The sequence below is a fragment of the Hirundo rustica genome, chromosome 2 (genome assembly GCF_015227805.2).
Source record: "Hirundo rustica isolate bHirRus1 chromosome 2, bHirRus1.pri.v3, whole genome shotgun sequence".
NCBI classification, from domain to species: Eukaryota; Metazoa; Chordata; class Aves; order Passeriformes; family Hirundinidae; genus Hirundo; species Hirundo rustica.
The window spans coordinates 21,826,787-21,847,785 of record NC_053451.1 but is presented as its reverse complement, the minus strand read 5'-3'; the positions used below and the strand labels follow the sequence as shown (position 1 = coordinate 21,847,785).

General features: G+C 42.4%; 2 protein-coding genes across 2 annotated transcripts; both read right to left on the bottom strand.

The window, feature by feature from the left end:
* Positions 1 to 115: 115 nt before the first annotated feature.
* SFT2D2 (SFT2 domain containing 2) lies at positions 116 to 10,145 on the bottom strand. The gene is made up of 8 exons (XM_040056193.1): positions 10,018 to 10,145; positions 9,626 to 9,712; positions 9,236 to 9,321; positions 8,069 to 8,150; positions 5,969 to 6,004; positions 5,786 to 5,844; positions 5,026 to 5,055; positions 116 to 4,401 (listed from the first exon to the last, which is right to left on the bottom strand). Exons 1-8 carry the CDS (start codon positions 10,078 to 10,080, stop codon positions 4,362 to 4,364), a joined length of 483 nt encoding a protein of 160 aa, XP_039912127.1. The 5' UTR covers positions 10,081 to 10,145; the 3' UTR covers positions 116 to 4,361.
* Positions 10,146 to 13,294: 3,149 nt separating this feature from the next.
* TIPRL (TOR signaling pathway regulator) lies at positions 13,295 to 20,575 on the bottom strand. The gene is made up of 7 exons (XM_040056449.2): positions 20,304 to 20,575; positions 17,636 to 17,815; positions 16,693 to 16,792; positions 15,462 to 15,593; positions 14,948 to 15,043; positions 14,194 to 14,256; positions 13,295 to 13,467 (listed from the first exon to the last, which is right to left on the bottom strand). The coding sequence occupies exons 1-7, from the start codon at positions 20,402 to 20,404 to the stop codon at positions 13,318 to 13,320; spliced, it is 822 nt and encodes a 273-aa protein (XP_039912383.1). The 5' UTR covers positions 20,405 to 20,575; the 3' UTR covers positions 13,295 to 13,317.
* Positions 20,576 to 20,999: the final 424 nt, after the last annotated feature.

Sequence of the window (20,999 nt, the reverse complement as noted above, 5' to 3'; positions counted from 1 at the left end):
AACACACAAACAAAAGGAAACAAACTACCCACAGCAATTTCAGCATCATCTGGAGAATCAGCATCATTTAAAAAGCCATAAGAACATTAAGAATATTAACCATAAGAACAATTCATTTAATGCAGTGATAACTTTATTGAAGGAAATAAACAGCACTTGTAAGGGTTTCACTTCATTACAGAGAAAGTTGTAAGTCAGAAAAAAAGATGATTATCAAAGTAGAAATCAAACAGTGTAAATACATAGAAAAAGCACATCAGCAAACAGAATCAGTAACAGTACAAAACATTGCAGAGAATTTCTGAGTTTGGTTTTTATTTTACAAAACAATTCCACAGCTGGTAAAAAATTTAGTGGTCACACTACAGCGAGGCACGTGGTTTTAAGACAATAAACCATTTGTGTGCTTTCCCTCCAAATTGGTCAGTATTTGCAATGGTTGTAAACATCAGTATTTAAAATAAATGTGTTTACACATCCTCCTCCTTCTCAGTTTACAGCAGCACAGTGATCTCACCTTCATGAACATGATTAAGTACCAAAATGAAGCAAGAGCTGTTCTCAGGAAGTTGGAGGCACACACAGAGCCCAACATACTTTTCTTTCGAAAACATGGTTTCTGAATAGAACTTCAACTTGTGGCAGAAAAATCTTCCTTGGTTTTTTTAACAGCTCATGAGCAATCTTATTACTGTAAATACTAAACAAGAGGAAATTGTTTACATCATCAGTGTAGAACCATTTCAGATAGTACCAGTATTCATAACGGACTTCATCATATAAAACAGAGTAAAACCTTGAAGCAGTGAAAAAAAAAATCCCATATTTCAATGTATTGAGTGTCAGTACTTTGGGAAGAGATAACTACCACCCCCGCCCTGTTTCCCTTTCTAATGTAGCTGGAAAGTCAGCTGATCCAGGATATACGAATTTCCTGCTAGAACTGTATGCTAAGGCTGCTTGGTTGAGGTTATGTTATCTGTACAGCGAAAACTAGGGAAAAAAAATGGACAATGTGGTCAAAAAAGCACTTTCTGTTAAAACACTAAACCCTACTGAGGTGGGCACCCAACATCAAAGAAGTTTCCTTAGAGGAATCAGCCTTGAGTTGGGTGCTGTAGGCAACTGAGCAAGGACTTTCGGAAGGAAGGAGCTTTGTGATTCAAACCACAAACTCTCTATTCACGGTAGAGTGTACACAACAAACATTCCTGCCCTCACAGACAGTGAGATGGAAAGGTTCAGAAACACCAAACCATGCTTCCTGCCAAGCAGATAACCAAAGCTGATGATGTCAAAAACGTAACACAATGTAGGCTTAATGACCAAAAAAGAAGGTATAGTGGTACAATCTAATTCTAATTCAGTCTAATAGATTGAAAACTACTCAAGAGGGAATATTCATATAGTTTCCTCCCCAGTTACGTAAAAAAAATCATATAAAATAAAGTACTTCAGTGAAGTGGAAATTTCTTTTGCTGTTACATTTGCCAACAGCCTCACTACTACTACTACTACTTAAAAGTGAGTAAGAATCTAAAGAGTTTTGTTCTGGGGGAGCTATTTTAAATCACAACTGCTTGTAGATGAAGCAACAAACCCTGAGTATGTTTCACAAATTGGCAAGAATATAGCAAGTCTCTCCTACTGTCTGATGTCCCCAGGAACAGAATAGAACACCAAAGGGCAACATAAACCCCAGTGGCACTCCTGTGATCTCCTTGCCATCTCCCCTTGGGTTCCCTTCCTCTAAGGGCACAATTGCTTAGCCTCATGTGCCGTGCAGACAAATGAAGATTTGTTCTTCTCTCTCCCTGAATAAAAGGCTGTGAAGCTAGAATCAATGCTTTAAACTGAGAGGAGAGGGGGAAAAGACAAAAATCCATTTATGTGCTATCTACTGGTATTTTCATAAATTTCCTACTTCTAACTGGCTGTGCTCACAAGAGCCAGCTAAAAGGTTCTAGTTAGCTACTCTGCACGTTGAAAAACTAACGTTCACCATACCCAACTGTACTGTTCTTCCAGAAGAACTGCCAGAGAGTCAGGATACCAGAATCCTGCCCAAGCTACAAGGAACAAGCAAAAGGCTTTTACTCCTCCTAATCTGAAGTAATCAAAAAAAGAATCCCAAAAGTCAAATTCTGCTATTGTGACTGCTGAACCTGGAATGATGATCAGAGTTAACACAAGTTAGCTGGAGAGGGAAGGAGAAACAATGGATACTGTGCTTGTAGCTTTTTCCAGGGACATTCAGAGGTGCTAAAATTAAAGGAATATTGGAATGTAAAAGGCATTTGGGTTGCATTTCAATTTCCCTTATACATAGGAATTCTGTAAACATTATCAAAGTCCTAAGGAGAGCCTGGCATAGGTCCTTTGACAGATGTAAATTAGGTTTTGAACTTACTCCCTGATAAAAAAAGACACACATCAGTTTAGACACTTGTCTTAGATCAGCCAGGGAAAAGAAGGATCAGTTTTCTTTAATTCCCAGTCTCTCTTGGGCATTTAACCAAATCTTCTTTTCAAGAAGAGTAGTAGTCAACATATTTATTTCAACACTAACTTCTAAATCCTGGGAGACAAAAAAAAGCACCAGGACATAGTACTTGAATCTGCATAACTGATTCATCCCATCATCAGTGCCATCTTTCCAAGGTGGCATTTTCCACTGAAATGCCTTTACAACAGTAATTCTGGCCACCTGGAATCCACAGAACACTTGCCAAAATCTTCCTCTCATACCATCTGCAAAAGGAAGTCTTTATTTTTTAGAGGATCCTTACAGGTGGGTGGTACTGAGCTTTATAAATCATCAGAAGGACACTTAAATTTAAGATTTTGGATTAATTAATTTCTTAGTAATTTTCTGGAAGCCATACTTTTGCCTTCACTGTGAGCTTATACTTTACAGCCAAGTAGATCTAGGTTTTTCCCACATAAAATCTCTGTGGTACAAGTCAGGGATAAACTTGCCTTGCAATGCTTTTAAAGATTGAGAAAGAGATGCTTCAGTTCCCACTAGAGTACACTGGAAAATCATCATCTTAAACACTGGCTCCAGCAAGACATTTTGGTAAAAGGAAAGGGGAAAGCAGTTAAACACCATCTCACACAGCAGAAGCAGGAATCTGTGCTCAGATATCAAACTGACCACTGCAATTCTGTGGGAGTAAGTGATTATATATAGCTCAGAAGATAAAGAGAACACAGAGTGGCCTTGGAATTTGCATACAGACTGCTCAGTACTTGTTTGGAGCTGGCAGCAGGGATTGTTTCAACGTTTTTCTTGCTACCACAGGCAATAGAATATTGTGCTTTCTCCTCCATGCAGAGTTCTTTCGTGCATGCAAGGGTTTTAGCAGAAAGAAAACTGATTCCCCTTACAAAGAAAGAAAATGTTGGAGTTTTAACTTATTTACAAGTTCAGAAGAAAATGTCTTCTCCCTAATCCAGGCTGCTTAAAAACAATAGCCCATTTCCACCTTACGGTAGTTTGTCCTTTGAGAAAGGACATACAGAAATTCTTTTATTGCCTGCCATGCCCTTTGCATCGCTCTTACGTTACAGCTGGAGGAGAAGAGGAGCACCTCACTTCACGTGAAAAATGTCAGCTTCCTACCTTGCAACTAGCAAGGACAAAAATTCAGGTTCCTGGTAGTGAAAAACATCAGTGCACCTTATTTTATGAATGCTTTCCCAACAGGAAAACTTTTTTTTTCAGATTAAAGTGTCCCTTTCATGTATTTTAAGGAAAGACTATCAGTATAGACTGAGAATTAAATACTTCATTAAAGATGCAAACATTTCATGGTTAGTCCACAACCGTGTTTGCCTTTAGAATTACACCTTTTTGAAGTCTCATAAACCTAAAATTTTGCAAGAGAGACAGGAAAAGAAAGAATACCAATATTTCATTATCCAAGGCAAACAGTGCAAAGATTAAATGACATAAGGCTATTTTAAAAAATCCCAAGTTGTTGGTAAGAAATCAGCTTTCAACTCTAGATCTGACACAGTCCCATCAGAGTCAAGGTCTTCACTTTACAGACTTCACACATTACTTTGAAATTTTGCAAAACCAAACGCATGAATTTATGCAAGAACCACCACCAAATAGTGGAGCTCTGCCCAGTTCTTCTCCCAGACTGTATTTCATTTGATCACAAGCCCTTGTCCCACAGACACCATTGCTTACAAACCCGAGCAACTGCAGAGGCTGGGTGTAACACAAGGAGCTTCTAACAAGCAGATGAAAGGCACGTTCAAGACAGAAGTAGGAAACTACACAACACAGTAATCTCAACACAGTTCTATCTAGAACTTCCTAGAACTTTGTGAGGCATCCAGTATTCCTGTTAGGACAGACAGACTGAAACACATTTCTTCACAGCATCCCTACAGGCAGGAGAAAGAAAAAAAAAAAAACCACAAGAGAGTCAGAGTCACCTCAGTTACATTACTGGGTAAGAGTCATTCCATGCTGCTATCCCAGTGACACTGAGGACTGTGGAGATCACCTGACCACGTATTAATTGCATTAATGTGATCTGCATGACTACACAAATGCCTTGGAGACAAGCAGGCCTGCTCAGTGCCCACCTGCTGCAGAAGTGACACCTGCAAGGCTGCACGGAGGCACTGCCCTGCAGGAGGGTGGGGCAGGAGACACAACCCTGTGCTCACACAGAACAGTGCTCACGGGGGAGAACAGGACAAAAGGGACACAGAAGAAGACACTCAGCTAGCAGCAGCTTGGACCAACATTCAGGCATTCCAAAGGCAAGCCTTATGCTCAGCCTTTGGCCAGCAGGTTTACATATTTCTATGGGAAGGACTCTCATTTTCTCCCTTTGTGTTCTCCCAGTACAGAAGATGCTTCTTTTCATTTTCAGATGTAACCACCTGTATTTCCTGCACCACGGAAAACCTTCTAAAGCCACACATGACAATGCTTCTAAACAAATCTTCTGTATGATTAAACCTCAAAATGACAAAGAGTAAGCGAGCAGGGAAGCTTACCTTGCATATGGTATGAAGGAAATGCTGTACCTAAGAAGACAGATTTTGAGTTACTTTTCATGTCAGATTTCATTAGAGTCACAAACAAGAACAACCCCTCTGATACTCTAAACTGCAAGTTACATAACCAAAATGAAGCTTTGAGTTTGTGAGGAAGGAGCATCCTTGCAAGCCATCTTAGCCAAGCCAGGGTATGAAACGCTACGGCAAAATAGAGGGGGATGTTGTGAAAGCATTTTAAACACAGCTCTCCTGCATCCAGTATTCTTCACGCCCCAACACCGACAGGTAGGCAAGATTAGCACTGAGGGCTGGCTAGGTGTCCACATCAGTTTGTGCACTCCTTCAGTGACCCTGCACAGACCATATGTTAACACGAAGAACACTGACAATTTGATTGGCATAACTGGGTCTCTGAACGAGACAAACTCAGGAGAGTGTAAAAGAGAATACCAGATAGCAGGCAACAAATTGATTTAAAAGGGGAAGAAAAAACAAAGCTCAGTTCAAGCTCAGAGAAATCAAAGGAACTTCCCCTAGAAATGGAGCCCTGAGCTCTGTCTCCAAAGCCTCTGTAGTGGTGTGAGCGACCGAGAAATGGAAACAGGTCAGCTCCTCACTGATGTGTTGTCTTGAATCTAAGGGATTGACAAGGTAAAATTTTTCCTTCCACCTAACTCAACGTCAAAAGCCACTCACAATTCAGCTACTGATGTCAGGTGCAACAGAAAGTGGAGTGTGTAGGGAGGAAATCACTCACCATGCCATGGCAAAAAACTGTAAGATGCAGAAAAGCAGCGCGAGTCCTGCCTTACGCCACTGGAGACGAGAGGGGACGGGGGAAGAAACACAGCAGAGACAACTGTGTAAGAACCTTACTTTTAAAATATACTCCAGCTATATTAATTCCAGTGACATATACATACAGGACTCCAGTACTCACCCAGAAAGCAGAACACAGTGTTAGTATGAGGCACAACTAGGAGAAAACAAATTATTTTAATTAAAAATAGAAACAACTCCAGTTTCTATAAATATTGCTACAATGTAATGGAGTCCTTCACAAAGACAGAAATGATTTACATCATTTCACAGTTTTATTCAATTCTGTATCATAAGAGTTCCTCGTATTTAAAAGTTCCCTGTATTTAAAATGCTCTCACTATGACATTTCTGAAGTGAATTAAAGCAATCAGGAAATATCAGCCTGGTATCTCCAGAAAATGGTTTTATGGCTGCAAAGGAGCAAAAGGAAGAGGTTCCTGCAGCTCTTTTGCAGGTCCCTGCTCCATCCCATACATTTCTTGGTGCCACGAGCACACACCACGTTTCATCATTTTGCATAAGTAAGACTTTTAAAATACTTTTCAGTTACCACTCTTAGTCTTTCTGCTTCTGCACAGTTCCTGATGATTATATGGTTACCGTGGCATTGAAGTTATGTCATTACCTAAAAGCTCGCCAATTAAAACTGTTACACTTTCAAGAACTTTGGACTCTTGCTTAGTAGCTCTCCTGTGCACATATTTAAGTAAGGCACCATCATTCAAACCAGCACTTCTTCTGTTTTCAGAGTTGCACTGAATCTTTCTTTCTTTCTTTACTACAGGTAAAACCTTGGGAGGGTAGTAGGATTATTATCTGCTTTAAGTTTTAACAGAAGTTCATTTATCTATGATAGATGCTGATAATTCATCCTCCTTCATCAGCATCTAACAGCCTTTAGATACACATGTACCACTGTCCTACTAGAGGTTATAATGGGAATCTTTCTGCTAGAATGGAAAAAAACCCCCATGTAGTACTGCATATTCAGACACTAAGACATGCATTGCCAAAGAAATCATACACTTGAGCTCAACCAGTACTGACAATAAATGCAGCTCTTCCATTAGTTTTAAGGTGGTGATTTGTACATCATACATCTAATGACGGGCTTTATCCCAGTGAACAACATTCCAGGAATTCCCCTGACTCCAGGCATCCTGAATGCATACAAAACACACACACACACCACACAGTAGCTTCTTGCTTGGATCTGCAAGCATACACAGTCAATTTCTCAACCTCTGCAGCATCTCTGGATGTGTAAAGAGAAGTTGGGAACTGCTGATGCCAAGCAAACACTCTGAAGACATTCAGACTGAAAGCGGGAGTTTCATGCAAGTTAAACCTCAGGAGAAAACAGGAAAGTTGCAGAGACAAAAAAACCTGAGTACTTTATAGAAGAGTCAGTCTGAAACTCAGCAGGAGTTTCATGCAAGTTAAACCCCAGGAGAAAACAGGAAAGTTGCAGAGACAAAAAAACCTGAGTACTTGAAAGAAGAGTCGGTCTGAAACTCAGTAGCAACTTTTGGACACAGAAACACACACAAGGTTTGCTGTAACTTCCATCTTCTGAAAAGAAAACAATTCCAAGGGTGGAATAATTCCACTGACTATTGAATTTGCAATTTCATTCTGTCATACGAGTTTCAAAACCTGAAGCTATCAGCCAGCTGGGATGATCCCTAATGCAAGGTGACTAAGGCACGGTTTCCCCAGCTGCTTTGTCATGCAGAGATGATTTTATCAAGGTAGAAATGACTACACAGCTCTTTCAAGGCAATCAGACAAAATATAAAAAGACAAAATTATGAAAGATAAAGTATCTAGCAACATCCATAGGACAACTTAAAAAAAAACGAGTTTCCCATCCACTTCTTAGGCAACACATAAACATGATGCTGTGACCTCAAGCACGCTAAAAAGGCACGTGCACGGTTCACACACACCAGTCACAGACCCTTAACGCTCATTTAGCAAAACAAGCTGGCTTCAGCTCAGTCTTGCCCAGCAGAGAGGCGCTTTTCTGGTGCTACACTTTCCTCTCCACTACACCAGGTATGCAGTGGTTGACATTTTAAGAAAAGACAAAAAAACCCACGAATCAAAAACCCACCCCCAGACATATCCTGAGCCATAGCCATGGATATGAAAGGACTTCACAATGAGAATTGTTGCCAGGGTTGTACGAGTTAAAAGCGACCCAGGGGACACTTACTAGCATAACAATAGTAGCGATCAAACGCGTAGGCTCAAACATCCGCTTCAATTGTTTCATTGGTCCCATAAGAAACATAGTGCTGTGAAAAGCAAGTCGAGATGAACAGGGAAATGAGAAAGGCAAAAGTGAAACTCGGCAAGATTAAACTAACTGCTGCCATAGGGGCATCGGTACGGTGTGTTCTTGTGGCAATCAGTGCGGCATAACTAAAGACATGGGATTATACAACGGGACAAAATCCATTCCTCCTTTTCTTTGTGTAAGGTATTTACAATTTTATTCAGACTTGTTCCACTAAAGTTACCAGAAGCAGAGCAGAACTATCAAGTTAGAGGCACAGGCCAAGGCCAGCTCAAATCAGATCATCCTTGACAGATGCTTCTCTAACCTGCTTTTCAAAAACGCTTTTAAAATCTGCTTTTCAAGAACACCATCCACAGAGGCTCTGCATGGATTGCCAGGTAATCCAGCTCAATTTATCTACATAAAAGGCTGTTTTCAGGCCTGGATTCATTCTCTGATCCCTTACCAGATCTGCAGCCTCATCTAGAGCCCTGGTGATGGACACTGAATGAATTATACAAGGTGAAAGTTTTATCTAAAGTGGTATTTCTGCCTCATATACTATTTTATTCTGCCTCATTAGCGTATTACTTCCAGTTCCATTATTTATGCTTTCTTGCATCATGCTAAGTTTCCACAACCACAGAAAGCTGGGCTTGTCACAGAGTATGTAGGGCTTTGCTTCAGAAACCTTGATGGCCATGAAATCTTACTACATATACTTGCCTTGACAAACAGACGGCCCCAAATATATTCACTGAAACATTTCCAAATGCAAAATGGTGAAGAATAATTTTTATCTAGAGGAGGAGGAACCAACAAAATCAAAAAACCTCAATGCTCACAGCGTGAGTGTGGTTTTTGTTTACTGATGAGCAACTTTTACCTTGAATGCATTACTAATAAGAATAAACAAAACTAAAACTTTCTTTACCATTTCAGGGAACTGCTGGGGAAATGCTGCTCTGCAGAATTCAACAAGAAAATTATTTACAAAAGCAAATCTTCTCTTGCAAATGCAACAGTTTCTACCAATCATGCACTATCGTTCTGCTTTTGTTTCTCATCTGTATTAGGGAAACGATATATAAAGATTGTTACCTCCCAATAGATGCAATATTCCCCAGGGTATAAAACACTGCGAAGAGTACCAGCCCTTTCTTTGGTATCCATAGCAAACAACTACCCTAGAAAGGAACATTCAGAGAAAGAAGGGGGAAATTAACAGGTTTTAAATTGAAACAAGTATATATATCCTAGAAGTGTCACGTCACAAAAGAAATCCTGGGAAAACTTCAAGCCAAACTGCAGAATCACGTATACGAAAGTAAAACGCATTTCCTGGCATTCTGGTTAAGAGTCAGTGCATTGGAACCGAGTCAAACGTCTCCACAGAGACTCGGGAAAATCAAGCAACAGCACAGAGGGAGGCCGTAATTATCTGGGCTCCTGAAACTCAAATATTGGGGAGATCCGGCAAAAGGTCCTTACCAAGATCGAGCACAGGCATCCGATGGCAAAACACGCGACGAAACCTTTCACTCGGGTGCCCCAGCCTAACGAAGTCGCGTCGATAACCTGGAAACGAGGAGAAAAACAAAAGCGAAACTTGTTTACTCGTAGCTCTCGCCTCCAACCAAGCGCGAAAACTTCCCCTCAGACGCTGCGCCGCGTCCCGTCCAGGCACGGTCCCGCGTGTCCCGCGGGAAGCGGGGGATGCCGAGGCACCGGGACGCGCGGGGGCAGCGTGGCGGAGCCCAGCCGGGACCGCCCGCCCGTGCCACCGCCGCCTTCTCCGGGCCGGCTGCTCCGCCGAGAGCAGCGGCAGCGCTGGCCGGCTCCCCCCGCCCGGCAGCGAGGCGCCAGCGGCAGCGCGGCGCTACCTCGGCCAGGCCGCTCGGCTCCTCCGCGTCGCGGCCGCTCAGCACCCGCTTCAGCTTGTCCATGGCCCCACAGCCCGGCCGGCCGGCCGGAGCGCCCTGCCCTTCCTCGCTCTTCCCTTCCCTCCCCAGGGACTACCAGCCCCGGCAGCCACCGCGCCCACCTGCGCGCCGCAGGTAGGGGAAGGCCGGCGGGGCGGCGCGCAGGCTGCCGGGGGATGTAGTCCGGACGTGGATGGAGCCTAGAGCCCCCCGGCACTTTCCGATCCATCACCCGGCTGCAGCGAAACTCATTTTATAGTCAGTGAAGTTTCACTCTAATCCCGCGACTATGGCTCCTCTCCCGCTCACTTTTTTTCCTAACGAGCCGAGCACTCTCCTGCCAGACAAAGGTATGTGGATGCAAGTTCCCACTAGCAGCCAAAATTCAGCATCACAATTCTTTCAGTTTATTTTGCTCAGTTAAAAACAGAACTATAAAATGTTTGGTACGTTTTATTTAGCAACATACAAGGAACAATATAAACTGCCACATAAAACTCAACACAAAACGGCTGGAGAATCACCCCACTCCCTCTCCCTTAAAGTAATTTATTCAAAGTGGTATTTTCCCGTGGAAATTTTGTGCCAGAGAGCTTTCTGTATGCCAGTTTATACCGCTGCTTCTTGGTAATCTGCGTGGTGTAAGACAGTAACAAAGTGCTCCAATTTTGAACTTGTTCTAACTGTAACTTCCTAACTGTGATTTCCCCAACACGAATGTTCCACTGAAATGCACAGCACCCTTTAGAATAGATGGAGAACAGGTATCTATAGAGTCAGGATACAAGTCCATTCCATAAAACTTTACCAACAGGTCACAATTAGGATGTATGATGGACAAGAGAAAACACACAGTACAAGCTAAACATGCAGAGTGCCCTTTCCATGGCTCCCTCCCGACTCTGTGTCGTTCTCCCCACTCTATTTCAGCCCAAAGGTGTTTAATGATAGCATCACTGACCAAGCCCAAATCACAGTTTGAATTAACAAATGCAGATATAGTTTCCTTCATGCCAGCACTACATGAGCTCTGCTCCCAGTCATACCAGCTGTGAAGTGTGTTTTCACAAGCTCTAAGGCATGTATACTAATATATGCTTAGAGTAAAAGAAGTGCCATGATTTACTTCTACCAGAAAAGTATCTCTTCACCCCCATTTGTGGTTCCCTTCCTTTTCACTCTTACCTCACTTCCCTCTGTCACTGGAGTGGACCCAAATAATCTTCTATTACCGAATGGATTTTAAACTCTTCCATGCTGCATTCATTTGCAGTTCCCTTCTTCATCCTGACATTAAAATGTTCAGGAAACAAGGGCAGGAAGATGAACAAAAAGCCAACAGAATTTAGGAATGTAACTGGGAACATAGAGGACCTTGCTTCTATTTCGAAGTGGCCATAAATTCATGCACCCAGATCGTATCTGATAATTATCTGGTAATTATCACGGCTGACAACTTCTTTCAGAAACTGTTTCATTTCAGTTCCCTTCACTCATCCAATGGATCCTTTTTTTGCAGTAATCCTTTCCAAAGGATTCCAAAGATAAGGCTGCAGGTGTACTCAGAAAAAAATACTCTCATCAATAACTTCGTATAAACCAATCCTCACAGTCTCTCTGTGAGGCAGGCATATATTAACTCTCATTTTTACATACAGGGAATGGAGGCACAGAGAAATGTCTTCCCCATGGTCAGAGTAAATCAGTGACACAGAAAAAAACTGCAGTTAGTTCCTGCCTTTACACCTGCTGTAGAATTCACTAGATCAGGCTGCCTCAAATAACAGTGCAATTAGTGGGTTATTCGTTTTTACTAAGGAAACATCACTAAATGGCAGTAGATTTTTTTGACCACTGAAACCTCAGAGTCTTCTCTACATGAAAACCACTTAACACAAGATATGGTTAAATACTAGGTTTTATGGTGGGTTGCTTTTAGCAAGCCATGCAGTGTAGAATATGTAGATTTAAAAAAACAAAACAAACAAACCCAAGACATCAGAATGTATACAAGTTCTTATCTGCAAGCACCTTGCACCACAAGGCCTGCTCTTCACTGGAGTTACTTGCTCCCTGCACTGAGTGTCAGCAGCAAACCCAGGCACGCCTGCTTAGTTGCCCCATGCTTAGGCCAAACCAGTAATATACTTCCAAGGATTTCCAAAGGATTTCCAAAAGCAATACAAGTATTTCAGTTTCATCTGCAGAGTGTTGAAACCATGACTATGCAAGTGATCACACTTCTATTAATATTAGAAGAATTTTAAAATAAACCAAAATTATCTACCTGGAATACAAGTTAGCATCCTTCTAAGGCCATACAGGATCTCCTTTCTCAAACTGCAAATACCAGCATCCTTTAGGAATCAGACTTCCCCAGCCTTAAGCCCCACTGCAGGTTTGCAATTTGGCTGTCAGGGCAGTAGAACCAACATGTGCGGGCACATCCAAGAGAAGGCCAGCGCAGGGCAATGCACTTCCAGCATCATACATGACTGGAGCAGCACAGGGACCCCAAGCGAGAGTCCCAGAACTGCCCAGAGAACTCCAGATTAAACCAGCAATTGTGAAGAGACTTACCAGTGTCTCTCTGTTCATCTCCAGCTCTCCTCCTGCTCTGGAGTTAATGCCTCACAAATAATTTTACCTTTATTATAGTGTCAAACAAATGTAATTTTTTCCCTACACTTAAACCTATCCTCAGATGAAATGAATATTCTTAGGTGAGACTCTGGATCAGAAACTACAAGAAGTAACTTTGCTGGTTATCAGTAGGGGAAGCCAAGCAAAATGGGTAGTTTAGGACTGACAGATCAAAATGAATGCAGAGGAATTTTTTTTTTTTTTTAAATTTTGGATTATTTCTCAATAAAAATAAAATCATGACAGTCTCACAACTCTGGTAGTTTCTTAGTATCTGAAGCAGCAATAACAAAATCTTCATAGAAGTGTTAGTGGATGGGGGGTCCAGACAATACTCCTGCCTGCTTGGTGAACTAAACAGAATCCAGACTCCCAACAGTCATTTCCCCAATGCTACTGAAAACTGTAACTCACCACCAGTCTATTATCAACTCCAGACACAGGTTAAAAAAAATCCAAACAAAAAATACCATTAGCAAAACCTGCTTGAAATGTTTTCTCTCAAGGCTACAGAAAAATGAGCCAAATTCTTCATTCCACTAGTAGTGAAATGCCCCCCATGACAACAATTGTGATCACATTATCTCCAGTCTACTTCAAGTCCTTATAAAGTCACATTTATTTAGACTTAGCACATGTGGTTTCCAGTGATGTTTCTGGCTGAGGCTCCAGTTTCTCTGGGAATTCTAGTTTTTCACAGATTGTCTCCTTTATGGGCAGATACTGAGAGATCTCGTTAGGTTCCGTGAACAGCGAAGGTGGAACGTTCTAAAAACAAAAAGTTTTACATGAAATGAGTGTAAGAAGAGGGGATAAGAAGAAGTATTGCAACCCCCAACTTTTACAGACAAATAATTTATAATTTATTGGATGCAAACTTTTTAGAGGCAAAGGAAAAAAAAGGGAGAAGGACAGGTACAAGAAGATGAAAGTTCAGGCATTTGTCAAGGATAAAAATCTACAGCTGCAACTCCAAATGTACCACGAATTATTCTGAGCCATTACTAGAATTTTAAGGTGACCTATTTACCTCAAATATTTGAGAAAAACTGAGTCTATTACCAAACCGATCTTAACCCCTAATACTGCTCGGAAGCACACAACCAGCCATGAAATTTAACATCATGGGACCTGGAGTACCTGACTTTGCAGCTGAACAAAAAAAATAATGAAAAAATGAAAAAAACCACAAAACAAAAACAAAACCCCCCCCAACCAACAAACAAACAAAAAAAACCACCAAAACCCCCCACATTTTATTAACTCAATAGCAGAAAAAGTGACCTAATCCCATACGTTGTCACATGATCATTTTACAAAATGCAAATCTGCTCTAAAATCACCAAAACAAAACCTGCATAAGCTAAAAGAATTTTCCTCTGTATTAATACCAAACTGTACAAAGAAGGACTCAGAGACACAGTATTTTCTATGCTGACCATAAAACTGAAAGCAGACAGAAGGTAAAGAAACAAAGTTTTAAAAATGCAATACCTTTAAACTTGATATTTTGCTTTCCCTGGATGTGTACTCTCGCAACATGTAGGTCTTGTCAGCCTAATGGAAAAAAGCAATCATCTTTATGGTATCAATGCAAACTAAGCATTTTAAATACATTGAATTTTAGAAGAACTGGAATTTGGTTGACCACATATTTTCACTTAGGAGAAGAAATGTACATTCAAATTCATGAAGTCAGATGATAACAATGTTGGGTTTTTTTCCCAAAAGCCACCTGTGTGCATGCTTAAAAAAAAATTCTATGACTGAATATGCTTATTGACTTTTACTCAGCTAGACGTCCTACACATCTACACCGAATTACCAAACCACAAATCTTAACATCCTGTGTTATTTATGAGATACCATAACTCAATGTACTATGGACAGTTATTTGCAAGTTACACTTGCAGTCTAATTCTATCAGGCAAGACAAAAAAATAACCTACTTGGAGACAGGACAGTATTGAACTCTCTACTGTCGCCTATTTTTCCCCTTGTACTCCCTTTTCTAATCTGTGTCTGTCAAATTTATTCAAATGATTACATCACACGAGGGGGAGCCTACTCTGCTCATACACCATGGCATCCAGCACTTGTTGCTAGCTCAGCACCACAATACCAAAATACACTCGGGAGTTTTTATGCCCCCCAAACATCAGTATTGAATTAGAGGAATATCACGAGGTCACCGGAAGTAAAACGGCAAGGGAACTCTGTAGAATAATGATGGAAAGCAAAGGTTTACCTCATGATGAAGCCTTGTGTCATTCATCCTGATGAGTACCCCATCCACTCGCAAGAAGAACCTCAGCAGCACAAAGAAGCTGGAAGGCATAACCCTCTGCAAAAATAAAGATGGCCCATTCAGCACCTCACAAAGGCTTCCTTTAAGCATGCACTTGTCTACAGCAGATATTCACAATGGAAGACAGTATGAGAAGTTTTCAAGAACGAAGTCAAAATCTGGGCTGTTGATTTGCTACAGCTGTGGCTGGCCAGAGGGACAGACAGCGTCTCAAAGGACTATTAGGCAGGATGCAGAAGGAGGGAAGAGATTGTCCCCCGGAGCAAATGACAGATGACAGAAGCTTCAAGACAACACTGTTTCCTGTAAGAACATATTTCTAAGGGCAAGGATGAAGAACTTTGGGCTTTGAAGTTCAAATCCCAGAAGGAACAACATGCAAAAAGCAGCTGTGTTTTGCATTAATCAGTCAACTGAGTCCCCAGGTATCTTTTATACACCTCCCAATACTCACCACTTTCACACTCAAACTTGATACTCCATGATCATGGAGTTCATCTTCAAATAGAAGTACTTCTTCAAAAAACATAATTTGTTCCCTGGCTTTCAATTTCTCTGTATTTATATGTTCTGTTGTAGGAACAACCTAGAGAAAAAGATTAAGAACAGTTAGCATATTAATTTGTTGCCAAACTACATAAAGTTTGTCCTGATATTTTGAATTCCACAGCTCTGGGGCACTAAGCTTAAGACACCCCAAACTCCTAAGAGAAAAAGTTAAAATCAAAGTTTACAAGAGTTTCTTCTTGGAAATCATATGAAGCAAAAGCAAAAACTAAGAGTGGAAAATTCTGAATAAATTTCTCTCTGAGTACAGGCTCAACAGGATTTCAGCTGCAAACAATTCTGCTCCCTTTCTTTCAAAACATTTGAAGATGTTTTGTGTTTAACGTATGTATGAGAAGTTCAGGTTTATAAAGATATTTCCATGCATTTAGCACCCCTAGCCCAGGACACATTTTGGAAAGGATTCTAGTACAACCTTTCCATGGAAATCAAGAACCTATATGTTTTCCATCTCATGGTCTCCATAGACACTTCTGGTGTCTAAAGACTATGGACCAACACTGTTTATTTCCATGCTCCATTTTTAATTCCAGCACAACACAGATGATCTCTAACTAAAGTGATTCTAGTGAATTAATACAGATTATGTGCTTAGCAGCAAGCAACCTGTATGCAATAAACAGAAGCTGGGAACTTCAGTCTTATTTTCACAAAAATAAAGATGTGAGGGCCTGTGAGTTTAAATATGAGGAGTTACTGCTGCAGAAAAACATCAGGCCATTGAAAGCAGCCAGGTCAGAAAGCAGACAAACATGCAAGCAGCAGAGCATGCAGGCACTACAGAATGACACAGCTGATAGTTCTGCTGTATGTGAGCAGCTCAGGGCTCCAGAGCGGCCCTCAGCAAGAGCTGAAACCTCCCATGTGCTTTAATCCTAAAACGCTTTGAGATACCACCCACCTCCGTTATTAAAATAAGCCATGATTTGATTAGGACAAAATCATGAGCTGAGACATGAGAAGCCCAAATTACACTTTGAAATCAGAAATTATGAAGCACAAAAGATTTTACAGAAGCCTACTGAAAGGTAGGTTGAAAGGTAAATGACAACTTAAAAAAAAAAACGAAAAACTGACTGAAGCAAGATGCAGTCAGCAATTAACAAGAAGAAAATTACCTTTAATGTTGCAGTATTGCCCAGCAAAGTTCCTTTGTAATCTGTTGTGTAAGTCCAGTCATATGGCTTGACAACTTCCTTACTGTGCTCAGTCTCACTCCTCAACAGTGAAAGAGAAAACAGCTTTGTAGCAATTGCATTGCAGCAATTCTCAAAAAATTACAACCTCACATAAGACCGTGCATTAGAATTCCCACACTGTTCCTAAAGAAAAACAGCAGCATTGTCTGGGCTGCAATCAAAATGTCAAGACTTAACCATGGTTTCACATTTGTTTCCATAATAACTTTGGAAACAACTGTGAGAATTCTTGATCTATCTCAGTTCTATGACTCAAATTACAGATTTTCATGCAATATTGCTGAAAAATTTGTATTTCGAGATCAATTTTTCTTTTAAGTAGGCAGAAAGTGATCTCTTGACAACACACAGCAATCATTAACACTGCTATTTAGCTTAGTCTTCACGACAACTTTGCTTTCTTTCTGTGCTTTATTTTCAGGTGCTCTACAACTAATCCAATCTGGTAAATACTGAGCATCATAATTAGCTTTCATGCATGGTAATTGTTCTGCTTCATTCCTAAGGCTAAGGTTTTGAACACATACAGCACTTTGCAACACCACACAATGCAGTCTTGTAATGCTCGAGGCCCTAGGAGTTTGAATAAACAGAAACAGCATTAAGTCATGATAAACTTGAAGTTTACTTTAAGAAAGCCATGACACAGCTGAAAAATAGAGCTGACCCAATTTAACAGGAAGCATGATGACAACAAAGAAAAGCAAAGTGACTTCTGTGATACACGTGACCACATGCTGTACCTAGGGTAGAACCAAATGCAGTGTGGTCCTCCAGAGTTCAGCTAGTTCCTTTCACTACTCTATGACAGTTGCATATACAACACACCAGTACTTGCCCACTGGTGATAAAAATACTGTACCTGCTCTCTTGCCACTCCTCTGCACAAGCGACTTTGATCATACCTTGACAATTATTGACACATTTTAAAGCATCTGTAGCATTGAACTCAATTCCAAAACCATGGTCATGCTGTATTCTTAGGACATTGTCTCCAAACATCATCTCTGGCAGGGAAGGCATGTGTAATTCCTCGGCCAGCCTGCAGAGAAAAATAAAAGAGGCATCAGTCAGCTACAGCTCAGTGAAAGCAGTCCTTGTTTTGGAATAAGGATTCTTTAGACCATGATAACTTAGAAGACACATGGTTTTCCCAGGTTAATCATTTCACCTGAAATGCAGAGTCATTGATCCGAAGCGACTTCTCCACCAAAAAAAGTATTCCTAAAGCATTCCTTCGCCATCAGGCTCAGACAAAATTCTCACACATGAGGAATCATGAGTATCTGAGAAGCATGTAGAAGCAATTTTGCACCTGTGCTAGCAAATCCCTGGATGATTAATGGACCAACTTCAGTAGGTGCCCAAAGAAACTTGTAGGAACTAGGACTCATCATAAGCAAGTTTGAATTCCCTGCACAGTGGGCCATACCTCCAAATTTAGAAGCTTACAAAAAAGATGCTTAAGACAATCCTGGCAGAGTATGTAAAAAGTGCAGAAGACACTACTGTGCTCTACTACTTTTTCAATGTGGTAGAAGACACGTATTGGTACACTTCCTAAACTTTTCCTTTCTTCCCTACCTACCTGACTGACCAAGCTCAAAAAGGAATATATGACAGCTGGAAAGAAGAAAGCTTTAGGAAATACACTCATTTGAGTGAGAGGAGGGAGAGGAGCGTCCTAATCACAATGTTCACATTGATAACAAAGCACTCCTGACCAAAAACGGTTATTTCTGCAACCCTGAATACAAAAGAACACTGTTAACCTAACTAGAATAAAAATAGCAAATTCACAGACCTGGTGAACAAGATCCTGCGTTTTTCCCAGAGAAGGCAGAATAACAATATGAACTCTTCCATTTCATCAAGTGTAGGAACCCCTGACCTGCAAAACCAACCCCTGCATAGAAAAGAGTTCTTGGCTACAGCACATTTAATCCTTCACCGTTCCACACAGGTTGCTGAGGGTTTTTTGCAATATATATTTGCCAGAAATAAAATTCCCATAGATACTAACAATGTTTCCCAAGCAATAAAAAAGATAAAATGGATTGCTGTGACTTTGTTGCACCTCCTACAATCGGCCTCGGCCCACTGATTCAGTCTGTCCAGATCCCTCTGCTAAGCATTCCTACCCTCCAGCAAATCAACACTTCCACCTGACTTGGGGTCATTTGTGAACTTACTCAGAGTGCACTCAACCACCTTGTCCAGACCATCAATAAAGATAGTGAACAGGACTGGCCCCAGTACTGAGCCCTGGGGAACACCACTGTTGATGGGCCACCAGCGGGATGTAACTCCATTCACCGTTACTCTTTGAGCTCAGCCATGCAGACCGTGTTTTACCCAGCAACAGTGCACCCGTCCCTGCCATGAGCAGCCAGCTCCTCCCAGAGAATGTGTCTCATTAGCCTCAGAAAAGGTAAAAGCAAGATAAATGAAAGGACTTTTAACAAGACTAATGAGATTCCTGCGTATACTGAAATTTATTCCAGAAAATGAAACCGAGAAATATCTGCCAAATCCATCTGCCATTAAGATCAGTTATGGCACAGCTGAACTCTTCAGTTCCACGTTAGCAAATCTGAATTAAGTATTTGATGCTGATACAGGAACATTTCCTGCAATGATTTCACTGGATTGGCAATTCCTTCAAGAACAGAGAAAAGCATAAATTTTTAATGAAAACCACGATCTTAAAATAGCTATTACCAAGAGATGGTGTGACATTAAAAATATCCTTTTTCAAAAGTAATTAAGAAAATCAGGCTTCTAATTAGCAGGTCTCAGTTCAGAGACATCCAGCGATCCAAAATCACTACAATCATACAATCACAGAATGGTTTGAGTGGGGAAAAAAACCTTAAAGGTCAAGTTCCATCCCCTGTGCCAAGGGGAAGGACACCTCCGCTAGACCAGGTTGCCCAAAGCTCCATCCAGCCTGGCCTTGAACACCTCTACAGATGGGGCATTTAGAACTTCTCCGGGCAACCCATTCCAGCGACTCACCATCCTCAGAGTCAGGAATTTCTTTCCTAGGGTCCAATCTAAATCTCCTCTCTTTCAGTTCAAATCCATTCCCCCTTGTCCTCATACTACATGCCCTTGTAAAGTCCCTCTTCGTCTTTCTTGAAGGCTGCCCTCTGCAATCACTAAAAAATTCTTTTGGAAATCACCTGTAACCCAAACGGCCCCAGTTTCTCCAGCCAGAGAACCAAGCTTGAAGAGAAGGAACAACCCCGGCTCCCCATGTCACTAGGCCGAACAGCGTCTCCCCGGCTCTGGGAAGGCTCTGTGTTTTTCTCGCAAGGCCACCCGCCGCCCCCGGCCCCTCGCTGTGGGGGCCGAGGCCGCAGCCCCGCGATGGCTCCCCGACCAGCGGGGACAGCGGGCGGGGTTCCCCGAGCAGCGGGGACACCGCGCTCCGCTGTGCTCTGCCGTGCCGTGCCGTGCCATGCTGTGCTCTGCCGTGCCGTGCCGTGCCGTGCCCCCCTGCGCCCCCCGCCCGGAGCCCGCCCCACCTCTCGGCCTGAGCCGACTTCATGATGTGCGTCCGGGCGGCGCTCAGCTTCCACGGCCCGAAGGTGAAGTCACGCCGGCTGCTCTGGAAAACGGGATGCATGGCGGCCTCCTCTCCGCCGAGGAGAAGGCAGGAGAAGGCAGGAGAAGGCAGGAGAAGGCAGGAGAAGGCGGAAGGGGCGGCGGCGGAGGCGGCGGAGCCCCGCTCCTCCCGTCTCCTCCCGCACACCCTCACGGCAGCGGCGGCGCCTCCGGAACCGCGGCCCCGCGGCGTTTCCGCTTCCAGGGGCGCGGGGCTCGGAGCCCCGGCGGCGGTGGAATGCTGGGATGCAGCAGGAGGAGCACTGCCAGCGGGGCGAGCGAGGGGATCCTGCCCTTCTGCTCAGCTCTAATGAGCCCGCACCTGCAGTGTTCTGTCCAGGACATGGAGCTCCTGGAGCGGGTCCAGCGGAGGGAAGCGAAAATGGTTAAGGGACTGGAGCATCTCCGTTAGGTGTAAGGGCTGAGGGAGCTGGGCCTGTTCAGCCTCGAAGAGAGGTGGCTGAGAGGGGCTCTCATCAATGTGTACAAATATCTAAGGAGGGGATTCCAGGGGTAGGATCCAGGCTCTTATCGGTGGTGCCAAGCAATGGGACAAGAGGCGACGGGCAGAAACTGATGCACAAAAGTTCCACCTTCCCCACCTGAACATGAGGAAG

Bases quoted from the DNA above. Each gene is read 5' to 3' on its own strand.
- TIPRL (XM_040056449.2), bottom strand. From the start codon at position 20,404: ATGCATCCCGTTTTCCAGAGCAGCCGGCGTGACTTCACCTTCGGGCCG. The intron at 16,793-17,635 runs GTACAGTATTTT...TTCACTGTTGAG, and splicing joins GAGGAGTGGCAAGAGAGCAG to GAGTGAGACTGAGCACAGTA. The intron at 14,257-14,947 runs GTAAACCTTTGC...TTTTTCCATTAG, and splicing joins ACACAAGGCTTCATCATGAG to GCTGACAAGACCTACATGTT.
- SFT2D2 (XM_040056193.1), bottom strand. From the start codon at position 10,080: ATGGACAAGCTGAAGCGGGTGCTGAGCGGCCGCGACGCGGAGGAGCCG. The intron at 9,713-10,017 runs GTAGCGCCGCGC...CCTCGTTTCCAG, and splicing joins AGCCGAGCGGCCTGGCCGAG to GTTATCGACGCGACTTCGTT. The intron at 4,402-5,025 runs GTAAGCTTCCCT...TCCTGCCTGTAG, and splicing joins TCCTTCATACCATATGCAAG to GGATGCTGTGAAGAAATGTG.